This window comes from Protobothrops mucrosquamatus, unplaced genomic scaffold (genome assembly GCF_001527695.2).
Source record: "Protobothrops mucrosquamatus isolate PMUCROS unplaced genomic scaffold, P.Mucros_1.0 scaffold2057, whole genome shotgun sequence".
In the NCBI taxonomy this organism is placed as follows: Eukaryota; Metazoa; Chordata; class Lepidosauria; order Squamata; family Viperidae; genus Protobothrops; species Protobothrops mucrosquamatus.
Genome location: NW_015388162.1, coordinates 130,091 through 155,694, shown reverse-complemented (window position 1 = coordinate 155,694; position 25,604 = coordinate 130,091). Strand labels below are relative to the sequence as shown.

Genomic DNA, 25,604 nt, shown 5'->3' with positions numbered 1-25,604 from the left:
TATACTCTTATTAATACAATTCCATTATAAACCTATAATAATTAAATACATCAATTTATAATTTCCCCTTAATCCCCTCCCCTCCCCGACTTCCCAGAACTAATTACAGGATTAAACACACCTCATAAAACAATCAATTATAAAAGAAACTTTAACTCAAATAATAAAAAAACAAAAACAAAAATTATGCTCTATTTTAACACCAAAACTCAAAATATAATTATCCATCTTCCCCAAATCCAAATATCTAGAAATTAAACTTTACCATTTCTCTTATAATCATAATCCCATTTAATACAAAATTTAAATCCTTTAAAATACTATAATTATATAAAATGATATAAATTCTTAAAAAAGAAAAGAATAAAGAATAGCAGTGAATAAAAATGAAAAAAAAAAGGGACAAGAAGCAGCTTCCAATCTTCTTTGCAGGCAGCAATTAGCAACTGCCCAGTTTGGGTCATGAAAAGCCTGCAAAAAAACCACCAAGCTCAGAGAGCAATAAAAAATCCACAGCTCTCCACCCTGAACTGCTACAGAGCACCAATCACCAATAAAAGTTCTTGTTGTCTTTTTCCTAATCAAACATTTCACAGAAAGAAAAATCTGGAATAAACGCTCACTGCTTTTGTGTCCTGCTGTTCTGAAGGCTTCTTTTAGCTTTGAAGTAACGATAATCCAGATGTGATTTAAGAAAGTGAAGTTTTAAGCAAACTCAGTGTTTTTAAAGCCTCCCCTATGGCTGTGAGCTGGATGACTTTTCCAGTTGCCCGAAGTCACGAGAAGCAGCCCTCCAGAGCACAAGTGGGCAATCTCCTGCCCTCCCCTTATTCAGGAGACTCCAGTGGTCTGGGGGCTGGTTGCTCAGCCATCATTGGTACCCCTCACTCTAGCCCAGTGGTTCTCAACCTTTTTAATGCCGCGACCCCAACCGGTCGTAAGTCGAGGACTAAACCGGTCGTAAGTCGAGGACTAAACCGGTCGTAAGTCGAGGACTGCCCAACCAGTCGTAAGTCGAGGACTTTCCCTGCCCGGGAGCGCTGCGCATGCGTGGTTCCGCCCCCTGCGCCGGCCGAGGCGTAGCTGGCAAGCGGCAGAGACGGAGCAGGCCGACCACCAGCTGGCCCAGCTCAAGGGAGGTAAGGCACTCACCGGAAAAGGGGTGGAAAAATGGCGGACAGCCTTGCTTGGCGACCCCCGTGAAATGGTCGATCGACCCCAAATGGGGTCCCGACCCACAGGTTGAGAACCACTGCTCTAGCCCTACCCTATTCCTGCAGCTGCTCTTCACGTTTTAATCTCCAGTCCTTTAATCACCTTTGTTGCTCTTCTCTGCGTTCTTGTCTCCACATCTAGATTGACCTGGATTAGCCACGGTCCTTGCCTAATGACCAGCGGGATTTGGTTTACGACGGCATGTGGGATTGCTGTCACTAAGCGATGCAGTCATGTGATATTGCGCTTTACAACGGCATTGCTCAGTGATGAAAATCACAAATCCTATCACAACTCAAGGACTGCCTGCGTAGCTAGTGGCATCCTGACCTCGTAGGAAGGAACAAAAAGTCACCCAGACCGGTTCATCCAAAACACTACAAGGTCAGGCTGTAATTTATGCTACGCTTGCCTTGCTGTCTTGACACTCCTCATTTAGCGTTAGGAGCTGTGGTTAATCATCACAACAACAAATCGTTTTCTGACCAATATGTGCATTTATACAATGTGCAGGAAAAGTCTTACCAGAAAGTAAAAGGGGGAATTTGGCTGCCGCGTGTAGCTTCCCAGGAGCAGGTTTTTCCCAGCAGGATGGCCAAAAGTGACTGTATCTCCTTCTCGCAAAATTACTCTACCTGCACACAAAATGATCCATTAAAAGAGTTTTTAAAATATGTTCAGAGGTTTTGTCACAAAGCTCCTCTTGTTACAGGCTCACATAGCTGCTGGATTTGGGAATATAACTGCCATTGATAAAAGAATTATTAGTAGTTGACAGTCAACCAGGGCAGGCCCCACAGCCGTAGTCCCTCGTGCCTCTTTTAAGGCCGCTGCCCGCACGTACCTTCAATGCGGATGTCGTTGACATACACGCCCGTCAGGCTGGAGTCCACCAGGATGTATGCGCCGTCCGTCCGGATTATCCGCGCATGGATACGAGAGATGTACTTGAGGTCCGTGGGGGTGGCGGCCGGAGAGCTGAGGCAGTAGTCCACCACCTGCTGGTTTCGGCCGAAGAGGGTGATGGCCTTGTCAAAGCTTGAGAGAAATAAGTAAGTACAATGTTTGTAAGGTTACTGCGTGGTTCCGTGTGGTTTCCAGAGGCAAGTTTCCCACTGGCTTTCTGATTGTCTTTTAGATCAGGGTTCTCCAAACTTGGCAACTTTAAGACTTGTGGACTTCAACTCCCAGAATTCCCCAGCCAGCTGGCTGGGGAATTCTGAGAGTTGAAGTCCACAAGTCTTAAAGTTGCCAAGTTTGGAGAACCCTGCTGTAGATAGCTTCATTGAGGACAGATGCTGGGATAGTCTAATGCAGGGGTAGGCAACCTTGGCTCTTTTATGACTCGTGGACTTCAACTCCCAGAATTCCTGAGCCAGCACGGCTGGCTGAGGAATTCTGGGAGTTGAAGTCCACGAGTCATAAAACAGCCAAGGTTGCCTACCCCTGGTCTAATGAAACATCCCCACCACAATATTAAAAACAAAAATAGCTAGACAAAACCTCTAGCTCCTGTAAGTCCTATTTTTAAATAATCTATTCTGGGGGAAATGGCTGAGAGAAAATAACCAGCTGGAGAGGAACTCCTCTGGCTGGCTAGCAGACGAGGAGCAGGCCAGGGCAGGGAGCTTCTGCACCGTTTTTCTCAAAAGCTGGGAAGAGGGTCCTTGCCCCAAAGCTCCCGAGTCAAGGCAGCCGCCCCTGGGGCCAAGGGCAGAAGCAGCAGGGCAGGGGGCCAGGGGAAGTGTGGAGTTGAGAAAGGGATGGAGAGAGAGAGAGAGAGAGAGGGGGGGGGTTGGGATAAAGTTTGACTTCCTTCTCTTTTGCCTTCCTTTTTCTGTCAATTGAAGAAGGGAGCAGCATGATGGGTACAAGCACACCTGGGTATTCTATTTAAAACAGGCAGAAATGCGAATTTAAGGAGGAGGAACAGGTGTGGAAATTTAAACCAACAATCCGACCTTTATGTACAGGTAGTCCCCAATTTACGAGCCCAAAATTTCTGTTGATAAGTGAAACATTTGCTAAGTGAATTCTGCCTCGTTTTTACGACCTGTTAAGTGAACCACCGCAGTTGTTAAATTAGTCAAACTGTTGTTAAGTGAATCCGGCTTCCCCCACTGACTTTGTTAGAAGGGGATCACGTGACCCCCCAGGAGACTCTGCGACCGTCATAAATATGAGTCAGTTGCCAAACGCCTGAATTTTGATCGCGTGACCGTGGGGAGGCTGCAACGTGACCGTGGGGAGGTCGTACAGTAAGTGTGAAAAACAGACATAAGTCACTTTTTTCAGTGCTGTTGTAACTTTGAACGGTCACTAAATGAATTGTTGTAAGCCGAGGACCACCTGTATCCCGAGCAAGGCTGCCTGCAGACAGGGGGACAACGAAGTCCCTGGGGCGGCCATCCCCACTGCATGTCTAAGAGGGGCAGGGCTTTGGTGACACAGTGGTGGCCACACAGAGACATTGCCCTCCCTCCTTGGAGAGACCCCAGACCACGAGGCTCTGCCCTCCAGAGGGGAGGGGGGTGCTACTTACTGGACAACCTCACAGCTGCCGGGGGCGGGAGCCCAGGGGCCTATGCTGCGCAGGTGGCTCAGCTGGGCCCCCTCGCCACTCGGTAGGCAGGGCAGCGCCATCTCAGGAGAGTCCCCCTTCCTTCCACTCTGGCCACGGCCGGGCAGACGTGTGCTGTCAAGGAAAAGCAGAAAAGACCCGCTTGGACACCCGGAGGAGCAATTCCTGCCTGCGCTGCGGGACGAAGCTTCTCTTCCTTGTTGTGTGGATGCAGCCCTGGAGCAAAAGAAGCCCCGTCCTGCCCGCAACGCCTCCCTCGGGCACCGGCTGGCTTCTTGCAAGGATCTCCACCTTCCCACCCGCCCTTCCTGGGGTGGCAGAGTCTGAGGGCACGAGTTGGTCTGGCTCCACAGAGGTCCTACTTTAAAAAAAAATGGAGACGGCCACCTCAGATCAGGGACCAGCTTGCCTTTCCCAGGGAGACTGTTCCCACCCCAACCTGTAGGACCTATAGCAGTTTCCCCCTGTAGATCTAACTCCTGGGACTCCCACGAACTACGGGAGGAACCCTGCAGGTACAGGCCAACCCAGGTTTGGTCTGTTCAGCATGTAATGAAAGAAGCTGCCGTTTGATTCATCCACAACCCGTCTGCTCTCCCGAGATTGAATCAGTTTTATTCCTTAACTGCTTATTATACATTTGTTGTATATAGTATGTTTAGGTGTGTGTCATGTGTGTGTTTCGCTTTGAGAGCAGGCAACTAAATTTCTTCCTATTTACCCTAAAACAACCACCCTGTGGGGTGGGGTGGGCTGGGCTGAGAGAGAGACTGGCCCAAAGTCACCCAGCCGGCCTTTTACCAGTTGGGATGTCCAGAAATTATGGAATATCCACAGAAGTAAGGTAAGTAAAGGACAAAGAATATGTAAAGATTTTAACCAAGCTATGGGTGAACTGACAGGGAGTCAAAAGTCAAATAGAAAGTTGGAAGGGGCCTTGGAGGTCTTCTAGTCCAACCCCCTACTCCGCCCATTGCCAATCTGTCCATGGCAAAGACCTGGTGCTAATCGATTCCACTGCCAGATCTTAAGTGACCCAGGACAAAAACCTGATCCTGCAACTGATACTCTTGGGACAGTTGATGAACTGGAGCAGATGTGCGGTTGGCCGACCTGCTCCAGGTTCCACATCCCATTTCCATGGTGAAAATTTTAAATTTTTCTATGAAGCAGAGGTTTGTTTTCTCCTTCGTGTAATCCACTACCTATTTGTAAACATTGTGGAACTGAAATATCTTTGAATTCTATGTAGAACTAACTAAGAAATATCAACGAGATGATTGTCCTTTTTTTAAAAAAAAAATGGACATCGGTTATTAATTCAAATTCTGTAAATGATGAGTCTAGTCTTGTGGCAATAAAACATAAAATTTCCAATAAATCTATGTAGCTCTTATTGCTCTGATTCTATATTTTGAGTTCTTAAATTCAGTATTAATAACGCCAAACATTAAGTTGCCAATCTGATCTTTGGAAACTTGTATTGACCTTATTAATTATTTTATCCTGGCTTTGTCAGTTTGTTAACACTGCATTTGTGAACGTGCTACATTTCAAGAACCATTTTGCAATACAAAGCTGCCCTGATCCACTCCGGATGTTGAATGGAGCACAACTGTGCAATACTCTCTAGGGCAGGGGTAGGCAACCTTGGCTCTTTTATGACTCGTGGACTTCAACTCTCAGAATTCCTGAGCCAGCTGTGCTGGCTCAGGAATTCTGGGAGTTGAAGTCCACGAGTCATAAAAGAGCCAAGGTTGCCTACCCCTGCCTCTGGGGAAACCGAGGCATGTGATTATCAGCCAGCAGCGGGCGAGGCGCAATGAAACGTCTCCCCCCCCCCGGGTTAAAGGATGGGCCCCTCGCAGGCGGCGGCTCCGCTCCGGCGTCCTCGTGGCCTCCTGTCCCCGACCGATAAGGCTGGCAGCCGAGCGGGCAGAGCTTCCCGGCCCCTTTAGCTGCGTCAGCCCGGCGCCTCCTGCAGCCCGCATCAGCGGCTGGCCGGCCGGCCGGCCGGCGCAACCGCCCCGAGAGCCACGATCGCCTCGTCCGCGCAGGACTGGAAGGCGCCGCGAGGCTCCAAAAAGGAGCGAGAAGCCGGGCACCGACAAGTGAAATGAACCGGAGCCGGAGCTTCTCCGCTCAGGCAGGCCCGAGGGAAGGGCCAACCGCCCCGGGGCTCTGCGGGGGATCCGGGGGTGACGCACTCCGGCCCCAACCGCGGATTCCAACTCCCCGCAACTGGGGGAGAAGCCGCCCCGGCCCCGCCGCGAGCCCCAGCGCCCCCGGCCCCGCGGGGCCCCTGCCCAGACCTGCGAGATGGAAGGGGCGCGGGACCTCCCGGGAACAACGCGCCTGCCTCGCCTGCGCCGCGCCCTCCGCCTCCTTTCGCGCCAAAGCCCAGGCCCCGCCTACTCGCCCGGAGGGAAAGCGAAAGCGAAACCCGGGCCGTCCTCTGCGCCTGCGCGCGCCGCCCCCTCCCCACGCCTCGCAAAAGCTGCAATCGCGGCTCTGGGCGCCAGGGGGCGTCGGCCGAGGGTCGCGCGCGGCGGCGGCATTCCCAGTGCGGCCGCAGCGCCCCCGCCAGGACTAAGGCGGGGTAGGAAGCTTCCCTGCGCCCGAGGAAGGTCCCGGTGGCTCCAGCCTCTCCCGGGGCTTCGTGGCCTCTGCGCGGACGCCGCTGCAGCGAAGCAGGTTGCACCGAGGGCAGGCGCCCCTTTTGCGGACTCCCGTTGCTTAGAAAGACCGGCTGGGAGGCTCGGTCCGCCCCTCCCTTTAGGAGACGAGACCCCCCATTGAGATGCTAACAGGCTGGACGACCCCCGTCCTCGGGACCCATTTCTCCAGCCTCTTTCCTCCCGGAGCTGGGGGGGGTCTTGTGCAGCGCAGCACCTGGAGAGGCTGCGGAGGACCAGCCCAGGTGCCAGGCACTCCGCACCTGCCTTTGCCTGCGCTTCCCCTGGGCCCCTCTCCTCCCCAGCGCCCCCCCCCCTCTGCGGGTGACCCACCAAACAGCTGACAAAAGTTTCCCTTGCAAAAAGTACAGTTGGCATCTTTTCCTCTTTATTGGTGCTTTTCCCTCTCTCTGTCTGGAAATCTTATCAGATGTCGTAAACCAGGTTCATCAGTTTAAACAAATACAGTAAAACGCCTTCGGAGAGCCTCTGATTATCGCTACCAGCTTGTTTCTATCTGCCAGGCTGGTGCCGGCTGGCGCTTCAGCAAGGGCCCCCCCCCCCATCTGCTTCCTGCCCTGGAAGCCCCTCGGCTCCGCCCGGGGCCTCTGCCAGCCAGCCCTGCCTTCAAGGGTAGCTGTCGGCGTAGGAAAACTTTGGGATGAAGTACTTGTGCACCAGCTGCTGCATGGCAGCGAACGTCCTTGGCGATGCCGGCCTCCTCCGGAGGGATGGGAACGGCTGCAGGGTGATCTTGGGGAGCGGAAGCTTCAGGAAGGGGACGAAGCCTTTCATCAGATAGCGGGGGAAGACGATGGGGAAGCAGCAGCCTGCGTGGGAGGAGGGAGACAGCAGGGAAGGAAGGAAGGAAGGAAGGAAGGAAGGAAGGAAGGAAGGAAGGAAGGAGCATCACCCTCCCGGGCCGGAGACAGGCTCCTCTCCGGGGCCAGCGTGGTGATGAACCAGAGGCAACAGCGAAGAAGTCGAAATGGCTGACCGACCAAAGCCAGCTCTACGGGCAGATCAGCATTTACAGGGTGGCTTTCGACCGATAGAGGAGAACTCTCTGGCTTTTTCTGCTGAAGGAGACACGGGCTCCCCTCCCTGACCAGCTGCCCAGTCCACAGGGGGGCTGGTGGGAAAATCAGAGGGAGCCACCAGCTGCTTTTCCTGCACTGTCTGGCATTAGATGGCACAGGCTGCACCTCCAGAGTGCAGCAGCAGCAGCAGCGCCAGGCTTGACCAGGAGGCACGCGGGAAGGTGCCACTCACTGTGCAGCCCTCTCACACGCCAGAGGGAGGAAAGGTGGGACCCCAATAGATCGATGGAGCAACCCCAGTACTCACGCTCAGCAACTCTCGTTCTCAGCATTGCGTTGGTTTCTCCTAGACGCAGGATCGCTCGGGACCTGTCCCGGAAAAGCAGGAGCTCTTACCAGCCCAGCGCAGTAGAGTCCAGCGACCGAGGAGGTTGGAGGAGGCCAAGTGGGCTCTCCTACTCCCTCCTCCCCCCCCCCACAGAGGCTGGCCGGATGCCACCAGGGGTCTGCCACCAGCAGAGAGGGGCAAGCCGGAGTGCAGCAAAAGGGGGCTGCAGCCTTACAGAGAGTGGCCTGTGTGCCCCCCTGCCCCTTAATCAGCAGACCCATCTGCTCTGGGACTTTTCTTCCGTCCTCCCGACTTGGCTTTTATTTCATCCATGAGAGGGACAGGCTCAAGCCGTCCTTCGCAGCGCTTTCCCTCTTATCCCAGAACCATCCCAGGACAGCCTCCGGGTGGGTTGGCTTCCTCCTCCATATTGGAAACTGACCAAGGAGAGAAGCAACTTAGAACTAAGGAGAAACTTCCTGACAATTAGAACAATTAACCAGTGGAACAACCTGCCCCCAGAAGCGGTGAATGCTCCAACACTGGAGGTTTTTAAGAAGAGATTGGACAGCCAGGGGGTTGGACTAGATGACCTCCAAGGTCCCGAATCTGTTATTCTGTTATTCTTTTTTCCCTTCCTTCCTTCCTTCCTTCCCTCCCTCCCTCCCTCCCTCCAACACTGGAAGTTTTTAAGATTTGTCTGAAATGGTGTAGGGTTCCTGCCTGAGCAGGGGGTTGGACTCGATGACCTCCAAGGTCCCTTCCAACTTTACTATTATTAAAAGTCAAGGGGGCAGCCAACTTCGTGCCAGTAGAGCGTTCGGCGTTTCCCAGATCAAGAGCACCAGGCAGCAGCAGCACAGAAAAGTCTTCTTGTTAACAGAAGCACGGATGGATCCCAGCTCACTTGGCCAGCAGAGCAACTGGGGGGACGGGGGGGGGCTCCAGTTCCCCTAAGCTGGTGCCTCAAAACTCCTGCCATCCTGGAAGCCCTGCAGAGGCAGAGCTCCCCCCCCCAGCGGCAGAAGCTCCTGGCATGCCCAGACCCTGAAGCGGGCACCTGGGGCACAGTTTGCTCAAATCATATAAAGTCGGAACTTACTTCTGAAGAGGGGGCAACGCCAAGACCGTGTCCCGGGGGGAATCTGCCCTCAAAGGGACAGCCTCTTCCAGCTCCTTCCGTTCTCTCTCCAGCTGCTTTTCCGCAAAATGCTGGATGGCATCAATGGGGCGAACGGGCTGAAGAAGGAGAGAGAGGAATATGGCCGCCCCAGGTCAGCGGGGCCCAAACGGAGCCAGCTGCACTTGGAGCGTCACTGAGTTTGGGCCTGGGATCACAAAGGCCAACGAGGCAAGGAGGCAGAAACAGGAAGCACAAGAGCTGGTGCATTCTGAACCTAGCAGAACTTCAAATTACTCTTCAAGGGCAGCCCAATGTTGGGTGCATTACAGTAGTCCAGATGGGAAGTGATCCAAGGTGTGGGTGACTGAGAGCGTGGGTGGGGCTGTGCAGGAAGAATATGGAGGGCATGGTTTTATGGCAGGGGTCTTCAAACTCGGTCCTTTTATGACTCACGGACTTCAACTCCCAGAATTCCTCAGCCAGGCACGTCCGTGAGTCATAAAAGGACCGAGTTTGAAGACCCCTGTTTTATGGTTATCAGGAGTCCTTGGTGCTCTCTGAACTTCGTTGTTTTCTTGCAGACGTTTCATGACCCAACTAGGTAACATTATCAGCACTGATGATGTTGCCCAGTTGGATAATGAAACGTCTGCAAGAAAACTAAACTCTAGAAAGCACCAAGAACTCCTCATTTCAACCCTGCGCTACAAATATTCTCCTATATTGGTTGATGGTTATTGTACAGCAAATACAGGCGTAATATGTTTTTTGCCCCTCAAAATGGGGAGGGGGGAACTCTGCTATTGACGTTCAGGAGTCGTGATCCTGAAGGCTCTTGCTTTGCGAAAGGAGTTTCAACGGAGCCTCCAGCTGCTCCCACAGGGATGTACCCAGGAAGGGTTCAGAGCAGCCCCCTCTTCCCGCTCACAGCACGGACCACCCAACCATATTCCAGCCCGGCCCAAGGCCCCTGCCATGCTGGGCTGTGTACCATGGGTGGGCTTCCTGTCAGAAAGAGAGGGTGCTAATGGGCCCTTGAAGCAACAGGAGTATCTTGAGGGCCAGAAGAAGAGGTAGACTCACCCTTTGGTGGTCTTCCGAGCTGGACTTCCCCTGCCGCTCCTCCTCGCTGTCCATCTCGTCCTGAGTAGGAAGACAAGATAGTAAGAGCCCATCTTTGCCGTTTTTCATCCCCTTCCGACAGCCAGTTGGAGATGCCAGGTGGAATAAAGGAAGCCCCCTTGGGTGGGACAGGGCCATCACCCTGGACAGCTTGGAAAACAACGGACTCTGTTATGGTGGTCCAGAGCACCGTCGGGTTAGGCATAATCACGGAGAAAATCTAGAACGGGTCTTCAAACTTGGCCCTTTGATGACTTGTGGACTTCAACTCCCAGAATTCCTCAGCCAGGCACGCGGCCAGGACCCCACATCTCCTCCCACGCTCTCTGCCCCAGCCTCAAAAGGGAAGGCCAAGCCTTACCTTGTGGACAGCCTTGGCCCCCTTTCCAGCGATCTTCCTGGCTTTCTTGCGGCTCTTCTCTGGCCTCTTCCTTTCCAGGGTCAAAAGAGTGGTGGTCTGCAAGTTCAGAAGCCCCCAACTCAGATGCTTCTATGTAAGTGTCAGTAAAACGGTCTCTATATGTGGCTGTTTCCACAAGAGACCCAGGGAGACGGTCTCTTCCTTGGGGACTGTTGCATTGCCCGAGGCTGGCTAATAAGGGGGAGACCCAGAGAGGCCTCCTCGACCAGATAGGGGAGCCCAGCTGCACCCACTGGGCAGGGCTGGGGGTCTGAGCTAAAGCCCACCTTGTGGCCGGTGTCCAGGAAAAGCTTCCCAGAGGCGGCCTCTTCCCACAGGCGAGCTCTGTGTTCCTGGGGAAAGGAAAGCCACGCCTAAGCCACGTGGCCCCCTTTTTCAGCACAGGGGACCCCCACTCAGAACTGGCAAAGGCCTGAAGAGCCGCCCTGTCAGCTATGAGCTCGGGCCTTCCTCGCTGACCACCCTGACCAGAAGCCCCCGCCCCCCTTCACGAGGCTCCCAGCCACGGCCCATTCCCTGCAGACTGCCCTCCCCTTTGAGGGAGTCCGCTGGGGAATCCTGAGGGTGGGCTGGGTGGCCCCGTCCCCTGGGAGGTCAGCTGACCCACAGGGCAGAGTCCCAACAGCCAACGCTGCTGATTCCCTTCTCCCTGGTTCTGACATCTGGAGCAAGGAGCCCTCGGTTGGGCTGGGCTCCGAATCAGGGTCCCCAAGCATGCTGGAGTGGCAGGACCCAAACCCTGCAGCAGCCATGCTTTCCCCTCCCCCCACCGGCCACGGAGCAGTCATGGTTGCACCATGCAGGCATCTCTGGGCTCCCAGGGGTTCAGAGGCCAGATGAGCAGGGGGAGGGGCTTCCCAGTGACAAAGATTTAGGCGGGGGGGGGGCTTCTGAAGAGCGGCAAAGGGCAGCACCTTGAAAATCCTGATCTCCTCCTCCAACCATTCCTTGCTGTGTTTCCGCACGGCCTCTTTGGAGTCCTCCATACCCACCAGCCAGGAGTTCATCTCCTTGAAGAAAAAGTTCTGAGGGTCCTGAAGTCCCAACTCCTTGAACATATCCTTAAAAACTGCCCTGAGAGGAGGAGGAGGAGGAGAGCGAGAGCATTTCTTAGCTAGTGTTTAATATCAACACTGCACACACAAAACACACACTCCTTGGGTTGCCCCAACCTCCTGCCACAAAGAAAATAACATGGCTGCCCGCAGGAGACAGGGGCACTACCCAGTGCACAACGCTGCTGCAGGACCCACAGCAGAAGAGGGACTTCCGGAGCAGCCCTAGATGGCTGCCAGGAGCTCCCCCCCCCCCGGAGGTTCTCCTGCCCAAGATGGATCTCCTCAGGGATGCAGAGACGCCAGCCAGCCGTGGGGCAGCAGCTAAGGTGGTCCACCAGCACAAGGCCGCTCTCCCCATCTGCCTTCTCTGCGCTTCGGAGGGGGCTCGGTCCCAACCGGTCCTGAATCCCAGGCTCCACGCACCATGCAGTCGGGAAGCAGAGGGCCTCGGAGCTGGCTCGGCGGCTTCTTTCTCATCAGCAGGTAATCGCTGCCCACCTGCAGCCTGAGCTGGTGGAAGATCCACTCTTCCCTCCTGAGAAGATCCAGGCCGGACACCCCCTGCAGTGTCCGGCCCGACCCCTGGGAGCTTCCGCCCACTGCTGTGCCCGGGAGACAGCTCCTCCTCGGCCTGCCCCAGGTGAGAACCTGCCACGCTCATTCTCCTACGGGGCCCTCACCGGGCGGAGGGAGCAGCCATCAGGTAGCAGGTCATCAGCTCCACCATCAAGTCCAGGCTATCTTTGTCCAGGTGCAGGAGGACGCGCAGGGCGGCCAGGATGAACTTCTTCTGGCTCTTTTCCTAGAAAGGGGAGGGGGCGCCTTAGCCGGCAGCCTTCATGGAGGGAGGGGTCAGGGCAGGCCCACCTTCACCTCCTTTCCCACGCTGCTGGGCTGGGTGGCTGTCTTGGAGACCCCTACTGTGCCAAGATGTGTCACATCCCAGAGGGAGCCCAACTGGAGTATCCCTCCCACCAGGCCCCCCCACCTCACCCTGTCTACCCCTCTAGCAACCAGTGGCAGAGCAGCCTCACCTGCAAAGAGGGGGTGTTGCCCTCCTGATTCAGCACTTCAAACAGGGTGTACTGGATCCACCTCTTCGCCCGGTCCTCCAGCTGATCTTCCAAGTAGACGATGGCTCCCAACACCTCCGTCTTGGTGTTGAAGTCGGCAGTGAGCAGCGTCTCCTGCAGCTTCCTCAACAAGTCCTTTGAGGTCATCTCAGGGGGGATACCCTGTGGAGAGGGGAGCCCCACTCAGGAGGGGGAGGGGGAGGCAGGGGTGCCCTCCTTCTGGACTGACCCAGCTTCTCCTTCTCTAGCCCAGGGCCGGAAGGTACCAGGGATGCTGCAGGCAAATGCCAGTTTTGGGGGAAAAAACGGGGCTCAAAAGTTTATTATTTATGACAGCTAAGTAATAAATGGACTTAGTTACCTTCAGGTAAGATGGGCGGCCTATACATTTCATAAATAAATAATCAAACAAAACAAACACATTAAAAAATAACTTTTAGTTTACTTAACTGGTACAGTACTCGCTTAATACCTCCTCAAACTGTATCCGATCAACAGCATCCCATATTTACCACACATGATATACAGTAATTATGGTGGTGCTAAACTTGGGCAATACTTATTTATTTTCACCTATTTACATAGCTGCCCATTATACAGATGCGACTCTGGGCGACATACAAAGATATAGACAAGCATGTAAATAATTCAAGGCTGCAGGAGAAAAACCGTCCCTTGTGGGCCACCCGTGGGATCCCTGTGGCTGATGAAAAAACCACATTTTCAGGGTCTTCCGGAAGGTGAATGGAGATGAGGCTAAGCTCCCCTTGGGGTATGTGTGTGTGAGTGTGGTGGTGTGATGTTCCAGAGGATGGGGACCATTGCAAAAAAAAAAAAAGCCACTGCCTGGGTCCCACCAAATGGATCCCCCTTGGAGTCGTCCTTGTAATCAATAAAAAGCGGTCCCCCACAGGTAATTTGGCTCTATGCCAAAATACTAATGAAACACAGGCAAACAGGCACCCCCACATTCATGAGGGAAAGAATGCATTGGGCTTCCTACCACAGGTAACCCACCCCCTGAACCCTAAGCCAGCCCTTTGGCGTCTCAGGTCTCTTTCAACCCTCCAATTCACACAATCCGAATCCACGCCGCACACTGGGCTCAACCTGGGCTGCCTGGTTTCCAGTTCAGTGTAGCAAGCCAACATCGCCACTGTTTGCACACGGGTTGATCTCTGCATTGGGGCACTGAGGGGTCATCGGTGATTTGTTTTTCAGTATCTGGGATGGGACTGATTGAGTTCCCAACAGGTGCAATTTTTCTATCAAAAAAAGGCAAAAGTTTCCCCTGCCAGTGGGGTCTGGCTCTAGAGGGGGGGGCTTATTTCCATGTCCTAGCTGAGAGGGTCAGCATTGTCCAAAGCGGCTTCCGTGGTCATGTGCCAACATGGCTGCACTCCAAAGCCACAGGGAATGCTTTTACTTTCCCACCAAAGTGGTACCTATTTATCTACTCACATTTAACTGCTAGGTGGGCAGGATCTGGAGCCAGTCACAGGAGTCCTTGGGCTGCCAGCTCTTGTCTTTAACCACTGAGCCATTGTGCCCCCTTTTCTATCAACACAGTTCACTAACCCAAGGCAACCCCAAGGCTAGCCCATCCCCAAGGAAGACCGTGTGTGTGTGAGGACTGGAAGGTAAAAGACGTGGGGGCAAAGCTCCGTTGGTGATCTTGGGTCTGTAGGGGCCCCCCTCACCTCTGGGAAAAGGTTCTGGAACCACTCTTGGTCCACAAAGGGCAGAACAAATACAGGCACCGTCCTCGGCAGTTCTGGATACTGGGACTCATCCAGCTGAGTCAGGAAAATCCCAGGCATGCTCTGAAATGAGGGAGGGGAGGGGGGGTGTCTAACACTCATAATGGCACGGGGGCAGCAAGCACGGGGACGCCAGCCAGGGGACCTCAGCGGTTGGGAGAGGCACCTGCTTTGTGGAGGGGGCGTCTTCCTTCGCTGGCGTGATCCAGGACTTGGAGATGCCCTCCAGGGCCGCTGGCAGCCGTTCTTCCTTGGGCAGTTCCTCCTCATCAAACGTCCACATTAAACTGGCCTTTGAGGGGCTCCCCGACACCTGCCCCACAGAGGAAGGGAAGGGGTCCCTCACAGTCTCTCCTGGGAACAGAGCCCAGGGCCAGAGCACCCCTTACTGGTCCCCAAGGCTGAGCCGCCTCTCTGTGCCCAAAGGCTGGAGGCAGACCAGGAATTGGCAGAGCAACCACGCTATGCCAGCCGTACCAGGAAATCACAGGAAGGCTAAAATTACTTTGTTGAAATTGGCTAGAACAAGGGTAGGCAACCTTGGCTCTTTTATGACTCGTGGACTTCAACTCCCAGAATTCCTGAGCCAGCATAGCTGGCTCAGGAATTCTGGGAGTTGAAGTCCACGAGTCATAAAAGAGCCAAGGTTGCTTACCCCTGGGCTAGAATAACCGAATCTGGCAGATCAGACGGTGCTGTGTCGCCTCCCCCTCTTGTACCCCGGTGAATCGGAGCGGCTTCCACATAGAATCTTGCTTCCCGGGCCTTAAAAATATCCAGCCTTTTGCCCAGCTCAGGGGTATCCGATTCTTGGCAACTTTGTGACTTGTGGACTTCGTGCTGGCTGGGGAATTCTGGGAGTTGAAGTCCACAAGTCTGAAAGTTGCCAAGGGTTGTATATCCCTGACCTAGTAATGATACTTGCTCATTTCCATCAAGGTCTTCTGCCTTTCTCCCCACGCACTTTGAAGGACGCCGAAGAAGTTGCTCCCTCGCGTGACACTCCACCCACGGCCCACCCCGGCTCCCGAGGGTCCTCAGACCCCTTGCAGCCAAGAAGACCAGGGGCAGAGAAGCTGCCTCCCAGCCATACGGCCTCCCTACCTAGATGCCCGAGGCCGGCTGGCGTTCCCAGATGCTCAGTTTCTCTGCTCCTTGAAAGAACTGAGAAGATGGGATGAATTTCCCAGTGGGGGTACCCAACTATGCATATTCTGCAGTGGGGGCTGCCCTTGGGGGGTCTGTGGTGCCAGGGCAGACCCCAGGCCAGTCTCCAGCGCTGCACAGTGGCCAGCTCAGCTGTGGGTCTTCTGATGTTCAGGGTGATAGTTCAGGCCATCCGGCATCCTGCACGCTTCTCAAATCACACACCCCTCGCATGAACAGGTTCTGCACCCCAACATCTCTTGTGGCCTTTCATCATTTTGTCCCCCCTCCCTCCATTCCTTGCAAGTGGGGGATGCATTGCCCGAACCAGGTGATCTTTCAAACGGGGGGGGGGCTGTGTACCTGGCCAGAATCCTCCCAGGGAAGGAAGGGGCTGTGGGCATCAAACGGTACCTGCTGAGTTGGGAGGACAGCCTCCAAGGTCTGACAACAGCCAACAGGCTGCCCTGCGGGGGGCAGGAGATTCAGGCATGCCCCCCCCAATTTCTAAAGAAGAGCTACCTGGCACCATTTGTCATTGCATGCTGTGCCCAAAGGGGTCCCAGCCTCCCCGGAAGGCGCTTACCACCTGGGGGCCGATCACCTTCACGAGCCTCTCTGTCTCCAGAAGGTCCAGGGTGTGAAGCTGCTGGGCCACCACAGAATTGGGGATGAAGCCGGAGGATATTCTGGGCAGCTGAAGACTCTCGCTTTTGAGCTCCTGGAGACCAAGAAGGAGGAGACTCGGGCAGCCCTCCCAAGCCTTCCAGGCCCCGAGGCCGGGCACCCGGTTTGGCCCTCGCCACCTGGGCATCACCAAGGGCAAACAAGGCCCCCTCCCTCTGCCCGTGTGAGAGGATAATGTTCTCAAGGGGTTTATGCTGACCACTTGATGCTCACTTGAAAGACCCGGTGGGGGGGGGCTGCACAGGCAGGAAAACACCCCCCACCACAGAAAGCATCCCCATCAAGAGTCAGGGCATCCTCTTGCACCCCCATCCGTTCCCATAAAGCAGAGGCAGCACCCCAGGAACCCGGAACCCTACGGCTGCTGCAAGACCCGCCCCGACTCGGAGGCCTGACTTGAGCCCTTCCGACTCTTTGGTTTCACAGATGGGCACCCGGCTTTATTCTGCTGCAGAGCGAGTGGGGCGGGGGCCATAGGGCAGCCCCAAGTGCAGCTGGCAAGGTGAGCCCCAAAAGGGAAGCCACGAGGGGGTCCAAGTCATCCAGAGGGCTTCTTGGCCCAAGGGCCGGCAGTGGGGAGAGCATGGAGCTGGGGGAGCACCTGTGGATACCCTGCTGAGGATACACATGTGGGTGGTGGGCAACGCAGCCTTCCCTCTCCTGGGTGCCCCCTGGCTCAGCCTGTTGCCCGGTCAGGGGAAGGAACAGCAGCTGCCCCCGAAGGGTTTGCTCACCGCAAGTGACCTTGACCCCTGCGGGCTGGGGGTCCTCTCCGGAAAGAAGCCTTTGACGATGGCGGAGGGTAGGGGGCTCAGCGAACGGGAGGTGGAGGGCAGGTGCTTCTGGCTCTCCTGGCTCAGCTGCGATGACTCCAGTCCCTTGAAGAGGACGCTCTGGGTGCAAGACGCCACAAGAGGCCGGGTGGGTTCTCTTCCACACACCCCCTTGCTTCAAAGGCCACCCAGGACTCCCACCACCACCAGGAACCCCGAGCCGGGGCCCTACTTTGAAAGGCTCCTGGTGGCAGAGAGTGGAGGAGGTGAAATCACACGGGGGGGGGGAAGGTGCCACGGAGCACTGACCACTGAGTCTGTGGCCATCTCAAGAATCCGTCCACAGAGGTTTCCTTTAGAGCAGGGGTAGTCAACCTTGGCTCTTTTATGACTCGTGGACTTCAATTCCCAGAATTCCTGAGCCAGCTTAGCTGGCTCAGGAATTCTGGGAGTTGAAGTCCACGAGTCATAAAAGAGCCAAGGTTGACTACCCCTGCTTTAGAGGCCTGCAATGGGCCGGCCCCACTCATCTGGGGCTTGGGGAAGGAAGCCTTTGCTGGGTTCAAAATGTCCTGAATTTGAAATGACTTCATGATGCTGGGCCAGGGGGAGCAATCAGCAGCTGAAAGTCCCCCCAACATTGTGGGGGGGAGGTCTTCCCTCACCCACGCTGCCCCAGAGCCCTCCTCTCTCCCGCCTCGGGCGCTCACTTCCAAGTCTGGGGCTTCAAACACCCCATGGAGCCCCAACACCCGCAGGGCCAACCACAATCCCAGTGGGCACAGCTGGGCAGGGGTGTGTGTGTGTGGCTGCAGCGGTCCCTTACCTTTTCGCTCTTGATGCGCACGGAGGGGCTGGGGGATGAAGGGGTTCCTGGGGTAACCGAGACCACAGTTTCGAACGCTTTAACGGGGTGCTCCACAGGCTGAAGGGAAGCAGGCATCTTAGCGGGCTCTGGGCACGATCCCACAGAACCGCCATCCTGGCTTTTCCCTTTTGCCCAGTCTGCAGGACGGCCAGACCCGCTTCCAGCCACCCACGCTGACCTCCCCCATCCTGTGGCCCCCTCCTCAATCTTCCTGGGGCAGGAGCAGCCCCCTAAGCCGCCCGTCTGCTACCCAAACGCCCACCTCCCCAAGGAAGAGCGGGGAGGGCTCGGGGCCCCTTTGGCTGCTGCTCTTCAGGATCCTTAGCTCAAGTTGGGGAGCCCAGAAGATGGGGGGCAGAGCAGGCTCGGGGGTGGGCAGGTGCTGGGACCCTTTTGCAGCAAAGGCCAGAGGAACAGCGAGGGGAAGGGTCCAGCACTCAGAGAAACAGCAGCTCTATCAGTTGAGCAGCACTCCCCCCCCCACCCGGACCCTCACCTTGGGTGCCTCCTCCAGGGCCCCTCTCAGGTCTGGCCCGTAGCCTGGCCTGCCCGCTCTTGCAGAAAGGGGCCTGGTGATCTCGGGGGCCTCCTGCGTGAGGGGGGCTGGGGGAGCTTCAGCTCTCCCTGGGGAGGGGGTCTCCTGCATCCCGGCAGAGGAGGGGGCAGCGCCAACGTCTACCTGTGAGAAGCCAGGGGAGACTTTCAGGGCACAGCCTCGGCAGCGTGGGCTTCAGGGGCCCCAATGACCCCAGGGCAGCCCCCCCGCACTCTCCCCGCTTGCCAAAAGCCATTTCCCAGTTTGCTGATGGGAAATGTAATAAAATTTGGGGCTGGAAAAATAATCAAATTAGCTGGGCCACATTTTAATGAAAAATATCATAAAGATAGAAGATCATAAATTCGTCACCCCTCTTTTTTTGGCAAAGATCCCCAGCACACCCCTGCAAAGCTCCCCCCTCCCACAAATCTGGCCCCCAGCCAAGCAGACCCTCCTCACCTTCTTCCTCTTCACCTGGAGCATGCCAGGAACCGTAAGGGAGGAGGTGAAGCGGATGGAGGGGCTAATATCCTGTGGGGGGGGGAAGGGGGAGGAAGAAAGGTCCCTCTGAAAGCCTGCTCAGCAGGGAAGGGCAGGGCAGGGGGGGCACGGCACAGCAAACACCCTGCCTGGGGGGCTGCTCCTGTCCTCAGCCGTGGGGTGAAGAGTGACGCAGAGGCGGTGCAGGTAGGTGAGGCTGCCCAGGTCTCCCCCAGGGTGGGCTGGGGTGGGGGGAAGGGATTGCAGCCTGGGGGGCACCCCCAAGAGGGGAAAAGAGGAGGCCCAATAAGGGTCCAGACTGGCTGCTCCTCACCCCAAGGAGCCATTCGGGGCGCAGCCCCAGAGAGCAAAAGGCCCCTCACCGCAAAGGCTGAGCTGCTCAGTTTGAGGGTCCTGGGCTTAGCGAAGCCCCCCAGGAACATGTGGGAAATGGAGGGTTCCAGGAGGGCAGAGATGGGATCCATCCGGCCGAGGGATTCCAGCACTTCGTCTGCGTCGAAGGGATCCTTTTCGGGAATCTGGGGGGAGAAGGGGGGGCTGCGCTAGGATCCAGCCCACGGAAGAGCACAGCAGCCTGGGGGGGCGGGGGGGGTCTGTGGTGGCCAAAACCCAGATGGGGGAAATGGGGGGGCACCTTTTCTGACTCAGACATTTGATCAAAGGCAGAAACTTCAGCATACTTGAACCCAGGAAAGCCCCCCCCCTCCGTTTGACAGGGAGAACAGCTGCTCATTCTTGATATTGCCAGGCCTGGTCCTTATTCAAGGGGGGGGGAGCTGGCGATGATGCCAGGTCAGGATGCCCAGCTGGGTCTGCAGGGGCAGAGGTAGCCCACCAGAGCTGCCAAGTTGCCTGCCTTTGCCCGGGTGAGCGACTGCCCAGCCGTTTGCAGAGAAGAGACCCTCCCCCCCGAGGAGCCTATTGCAGCGGAGGGAACGTCAGAAGCAGCCGGGGGGGGGGCACCAGGGCAGGGGTTCCCTAGGCACAGAGGTGGCCTGGGGGGCTGGAGAGGAGGGGTCCCTTGGTGCCCAGGGAAGCCCACCGGCAGAAGGGGGCTGGCATCAGAGAGGGAAGGGCTAAGGAGAGGCTCTCGGATCAGCCCCCAGGAGGGGCAGGGGGCTGGGGCCCAGCGCCCACCATGTGCTCCCCCCTCCCCAGAAGCCCCGCCGGCCACAGCGCCACCTCCAGGCTGAGCTGCTCCTGGTAGAAGAGGCCCAGGTAGCGCTCAAAGGCCTCCTCCCGCATCTGTTTGGTGAAAGGCCGTTTCTTGGCTGGGCTGATCTTCCCTTCCTGCAGGAGCTGCAGGTCCCGATTCCTCTCCGCCAGCTGGGCCATGCCCTGCGAAGGACACCCGGCTCAGGCCTCCCAGAGCTGCAAAGCCCCCAGGCGGAGTCCCCCCCCCCACGGCTGGGGCTGGGCTGGGCTCCCTCTGCCGTCCCGGCTGGCTCCAGCCACACCCGGCCTTTGCTCAGCGCTGACTGACCTCCAGCTTCAGCTTGGCTTCCCGGACCTCCCTGGACTCCCTCAGGGCCACCCGGAAGACGCCGGACATGCTGGACCTGCAGGGACAGGAGCAGGGCCTCCTCTTCTCCTGGCGGCCCCTCAGCCCGCTTCCCCCCTCCCTCCTTCGCTGGAGCCGCTCTGCCACAAGGGATACTTCCTCACAGAAGTCACAGAGAGGGGACCCCCCCCCAAAAAAAGCTGGGAGGACCCCAGCTAGCAGCTCTAGCAAGGTCTAACCGCCCTGGAGGCATTCCGGGCTGCTCTGCCTTCCAGGGGAGCCACAGCAGTGTCCCCGTCACTTCCTTTCTGCATGGGGGGGGGAGTCCATGCCCCTTTCGATGCCCACCTTTCCCCTCACGCATCTCTAGGACTTCAGGACTTCCTGCCTAGAAACTGGGCCCCCCTGAGGCCTGGAAACCAACTGGGTGGCTCTATGCCAGCCCCTCTCCCTCAGCTCTGCAAAGAAGGTAGCCAGGGCAGGCCCTCTCTGGAAGGCCTGCCAGGAAAACAGCAAGGCTTGAACAGGAGCGGAGTGTGACTTGAAGGTGTGTGTGCACACACAGACGCTGGCACGCACATACAAAAAGAGCACAGACACACCAGGCTTTGGAACCTAAAGGCGCCCCAAGGCGGAGGACCATGCAGGAGCGACGGGGACAGAACCTGTGATGGAGGAGGGCCTCTGATCCGATGCTCAGGGGTCTAGCAAGCGTGCCCGGGGATTGCTGCCACCCAAGCCCCCCTTCCCAGCCCAGGCCCAAGAGCTTACTCGGACTTCTTCGCAGGCAGCTCTTGCCTCAAGCGACGGCTGTTCTCTTGCACCAGGGCCTCAAAGCTGGACGGGCTGATGGGCAGGGAGATATCCTTGAGGGGCTCCAGGAACTTTGCCCACAGCAGCTGCAAGAGGAGGAGGAGGAGGAGATCCAGAGAGGCAGGACCACCACACCTGTCCTTCAGGTGCCCAGAGCAGACCGGTCCCAGGATCCAGGCAACGGTGCAAGTCCGTTTAGAAAGGGGCCCCTGGGGGTGCCATCTGGGCCCACCTGCATCTGGTAGTAACTGGGCAGGTACTCGGTGTGGGGGATGACATACAGGTGCTGCTCCAGGCCCACCAGCAGGTCCCCCTTGTGGTTGGCGAAGGCCAGGCTCTCCGGGATGGTGTTCAGCTTCAGGTGCCTGCAGGTAAGGGGACTCTGCAGGTAAGGCGAGCAGGGCTGGGGCCCCAAATGGGAGACAGAGTGGGAAAGCACACAGAACCTGCGAGACCCCCCCCCGTTGTAAAGGAACCACAAGAAAGCACAGAGACAGCCTTAAGCCTCTTTAACGGTGTAATACTCACTACGGCAGGCAGGGTGGATGCAACCAGGCCAAGCAGAGGCAGCATTTGGAGAGCAGCCCCCCCAATGGGCTCCCCATAGCCAAGCTGGATGACCCACCAAAAATGGGGCACTCTGCACGGAGCCATGGGGGGGGGAAGGCAAGCAGGGTCCAGGAGGAGAGCTCAGCACTGCACTGGACCAGTCCTCAGGGAGGGGGACTTGGGCACAGCCACTCCCCTTTGCTGCTGCAGGGTTAGGGGATCAAGCTGTGCCCACCCGCTGCCCTCTGGGGACCAGGCCTTCTGCTCCTTCCTCCAATGGGGCCCTCACCGGAGCAGCCTGTTCTTGTGGTCCCAGATCTTCACCGACCCGTCCCGGCTGGACGAGGCAAAGAGCTTCAGGTTTGGGCAGCAGCAGAGACCTTGGAAGAGGACGTTGGACACAGTGAGAGGCCGGGGTGGGGTGGGGAGGGAGCTGAGACCTACCCAGTCCTTGTGGAACAACTGCTGCATCCCCTGCCCCCCCCCCCACCGAGGGCCCTATTGTGCACCTGTGATGTCATCCTGGGCGTCCTCCTCAGGTCCGTGCTCAGAGCGTGTCTGCTCCATCAGGTTGTAGTGGACAATGCTGTAAGTGACCGTTTCGGGGTCCTGGAAGGCCACCGCCAGGGTGTCTCCGAGGAAGCACATGTGCCACGCAGGAGAGGTGCAGGAGAAGGACAGGAGGGGGAGCAGGCACTCCTCTGCGTAGGGGAAGAGGCGCCACATCTTCACCGTGAGGTCGGTACCTGTTCCAGGCAAGGGAGCCCGCTTGGTCACCTGGGTCTGCCACTCCCTCTTCCCAGGCTGACCACCGGTTCCTGGCCTCTGCTGACCGCCTGAGATTTACTGAAACTACGCCTGAAGAATTCCGCTCATGGGTGGGTGCCAAGTGTGGCAGAATCATGTGCCCTCTTCCTATTGATGGGAACTTATCCATTTGGTGCCCTCTGGCCTCATCTTACAGGCTACAGGAAAGTGAATTTGTGTCATTGGCAGGTTTGTTAAAAATGGGGGAATGGGCAGGAAACATTTCGCTTCGTAGGAAGACGGTGGGCAGGCTGTGGGTGGCTGAAAGCAGCACCTATTTCTCAGGGCTGTGGGCAGCGCTTCTGTAGGCTTCTGTAGGAAGCTGCCCACGGCTTCCTCCCAGGGCTGTTGGTGAACTGGCACTTAACTGTGGGCAGCCAGTGAGAAGCGGCAGCTTTGGTTGCAGGAGCCTGGCGCCCTCAATGGGCTTGCTGGCAGACCTGGAGATCAGCGGGCACTCCTGGCTTGTTTTCCACAAATCGTCAAAGATGGAACAACTTCGGAGGGGGTTATGTAATACTGTCTTCCAGTCTACCGAGTGAGGCTGACGCCGGTCTCTCTCTAGGTCATTTCTGGGGAGGCCTGGGACTCCCTGAAGCTCCCTCCCTCCCCCTTGGGGCTCTGAGACTCACCTGCTGACAGGACACACATCTGTGTGGTGTACTCAGCCAACGCCGTGACACGCTCAGGGTTATGCGCCTCCACTGTGTACTGGGCTCGGCCCAAGAACCAATCTATGACACTGAGGGAGCCATTTTTGTGCCCCAGAATTGGCAGGAATCTGGCATGGAGAGACACATCAAGGGGACAAAGGTGTCCCCAGCTCAGAACAGTGGCAGAAGAAGCTTTGCCCATCCCCTTCAATCCTCTCAACGCCTCCCAGCCTGGCCTTCCAGGGTGTTTCCCCAGCCAAGAGTTCCAGTGCAGGCGCTGTTCCCTGCAGTTCAAGAGCTGTCCGGAGAAGCCAGGACAGGTCCTCCCAGGCAATGGCTTGAGAACCCCCCCATGCGGACCCCACAGGACACAACAACCAGGCTGGGCAGTAACTGCGGACTGGAACGAAGGGAGCGAGGGCCAGTGCTTCAGAGGCTGCCTACCTGTTTCTGTCCTGCATGTTGATGGTGGATTTCTGCCACTTCCTCCTGTAGCCTTGGTTCTGGGTCACTTCCAGCCACGTGGCGTACGCCTTGTCTGGTTCCACCATGTGGCTGTAGAGCAGGACGCAGCAGGGCCTGGATTCCCAGAGGCTGCTGCTAAAGCACTGCTTCACCCTCATGTGGCTGGTGGCTGCGTTGACGCGCAGCACGTGGCCCTGTTGCAGCAGCACGAAAAGGGTCTCCCGGGGCAAGCAGTAGGCCACTGCCCGGGCTGGGGAATACTCGTCCAAGGAGAGGACGGACACAGGCGCGCCACTCTGGGCATCCAGCAGCTGCACGGTGGAGTCCTGGCACAGGCAGAGGACGCGGGCAGGGAAGTCGCCCAGCAGCCTCAGGTCGATGCAGCTGAGCTGCCTGGCAGGGGAACCCAGCACTGTGTAGAGTGAGTAGAGCTGATTGATTTTCCAGAGGTTGAGGCTGCAGCCCGAGATGGAGAAGACGTGCGAATTGGTGTGGGTGTCCAAGGACTCCACAGGCTCCGAGACGTGGACTTGGTCTACCTGGTCAATGGTGTTGAGGTTCCAGGTGCGGATGGTCCCGTCTTGGGAGGCAGAGAAGATGAGGGGCCGGTGAGGGTAGATGGTCACGGCAATGACTGGAGCTGGCGGCAAAAGGGGGGCAGCAAGAAGAGGAAAGGTCTTCTCAGAGCTGGAGACCTTTTCCAGAGTTGGGGTGGGGGAATGACTGCTCAGAGGCCCTTGGGGAGAACGAGCCATAGGCTCAGAAGTCGAGAGCAGAGGAGCCCGGCTCCTGCCTTCAGCAGAGGACAGACAAACTCAAGAGATCCAGCTCTTCCACCATGTACTTTCAGGCTGGTAGGAGCTTCGCCTGTTGAACTTCTAGCAGCCATGCAGCTCTTTTGAAAAGGAAAGGGCAACACCTGTGTCCACCTTGTCCTCCTGTCCATGAGAAGGAGGCAGGAAGAGCAGGGATGGGGGGGGCTCCTCCTGCTCATCCAGCGGGTACCTGGGCAGCTGAACTCACCGGTGTGCCCAACAAAGACGATCCGAATGTGCCACTCCTTGTCCCACACCTTGATGGTGGTGTCCCGTGAGGCTGTGATTACGCAGCCAATGGCTTCACAATAGGCAAGGTCTGTGATCTCTCTGCAAAGAGACACGGGGGCACCTGCAATTAAGCCCCCCACCTGTCCCTGAGCAGGAGGGCGCCTTGTTCGTGCCTAGCTGGAACCATCAGCACCTGGCCCAAGTCCAAGTCAGCACTCCCCCTCCTTCGCATACACAGCAGCCCCAGAGGGGCAGGGGCGGTGCCCAGATCTCTCCTTCAGCCCCACCAGCAGGAGACACTGGGGACCTGGCAACGAAGCAAACGGCAAGAGAAGAAAGGCACCTCTGGGTGGGCATTCTGTCCTGACCTTGCTGGGGCCTTCAAGAAGCACTGGACCACAGAGCGCTGAGCAAAGCCATGGGGGCCACAGGGGTCCCTCCCCAGCACGGCAATCTCACCTGCTATGGAGCTTCGTCCTGAAGGCTAGGAGATTCCCCCTGGAGATGTCAAAGGTGGCCACGCCGGTGGCGCAAGAGGCAAAGCAGCGTTGGGGCTCACTAGTGCTGTCCGTGTCCAAGACGAGGTGGAGAAAGAGGTCACTGGGTCCCAGGCCGGTGCTTACGGTGGCTCGGCACTGAAGGCTGCGGAAGCCGTAGCGGAAGCTCCAGATGGTCAAGTTCCCGTCGCCGGCAGTCACAATCCGGTTCAGCTGCTTGCTGTAAATGCCGCAGCGGATGGGCAGCGTGGATGGCACCTGAGAGAGCAGCTGGAAGTGGGAGTCCAGGACATGCAGGCCTCCAGTGTCCCAGGCCACAAACTGGTTGACGTGGGAGGCATACAGGATGCCCGTCATGGGGACC

At 56.9% G+C, this 25,604-nt stretch overlaps 1 protein-coding gene across 1 annotated transcript; it reads right to left on the bottom strand.

The window, feature by feature from the left end:
* Positions 1-7,098: 7,098 nt before the first annotated feature.
* Positions 7,099-25,597, bottom strand: WDR97 (WD repeat domain 97). Its single transcript, XM_029285673.1, has 26 exons — positions 25,203-25,597; positions 24,721-24,842; positions 23,677-24,337; positions 23,212-23,360; positions 22,282-22,518; positions 22,062-22,152; positions 21,456-21,588; positions 21,182-21,309; positions 20,393-20,468; positions 20,092-20,247; positions 19,272-19,427; positions 18,868-18,939; positions 18,367-18,549; positions 17,829-17,927; positions 16,129-16,263; positions 14,563-14,709; positions 14,337-14,459; positions 12,598-12,798; positions 12,244-12,365; positions 11,420-11,579; positions 10,772-10,837; positions 10,446-10,541; positions 10,046-10,105; positions 8,942-9,078; positions 7,819-7,880; positions 7,099-7,301 (listed from the first exon to the last, which is right to left on the bottom strand). The coding sequence occupies exons 1-26, from the start codon at positions 25,595-25,597 to the stop codon at positions 7,099-7,101; spliced, it is 4,170 nt and encodes a 1,389-aa protein (XP_029141506.1).
* Positions 25,598-25,604: the final 7 nt, after the last annotated feature.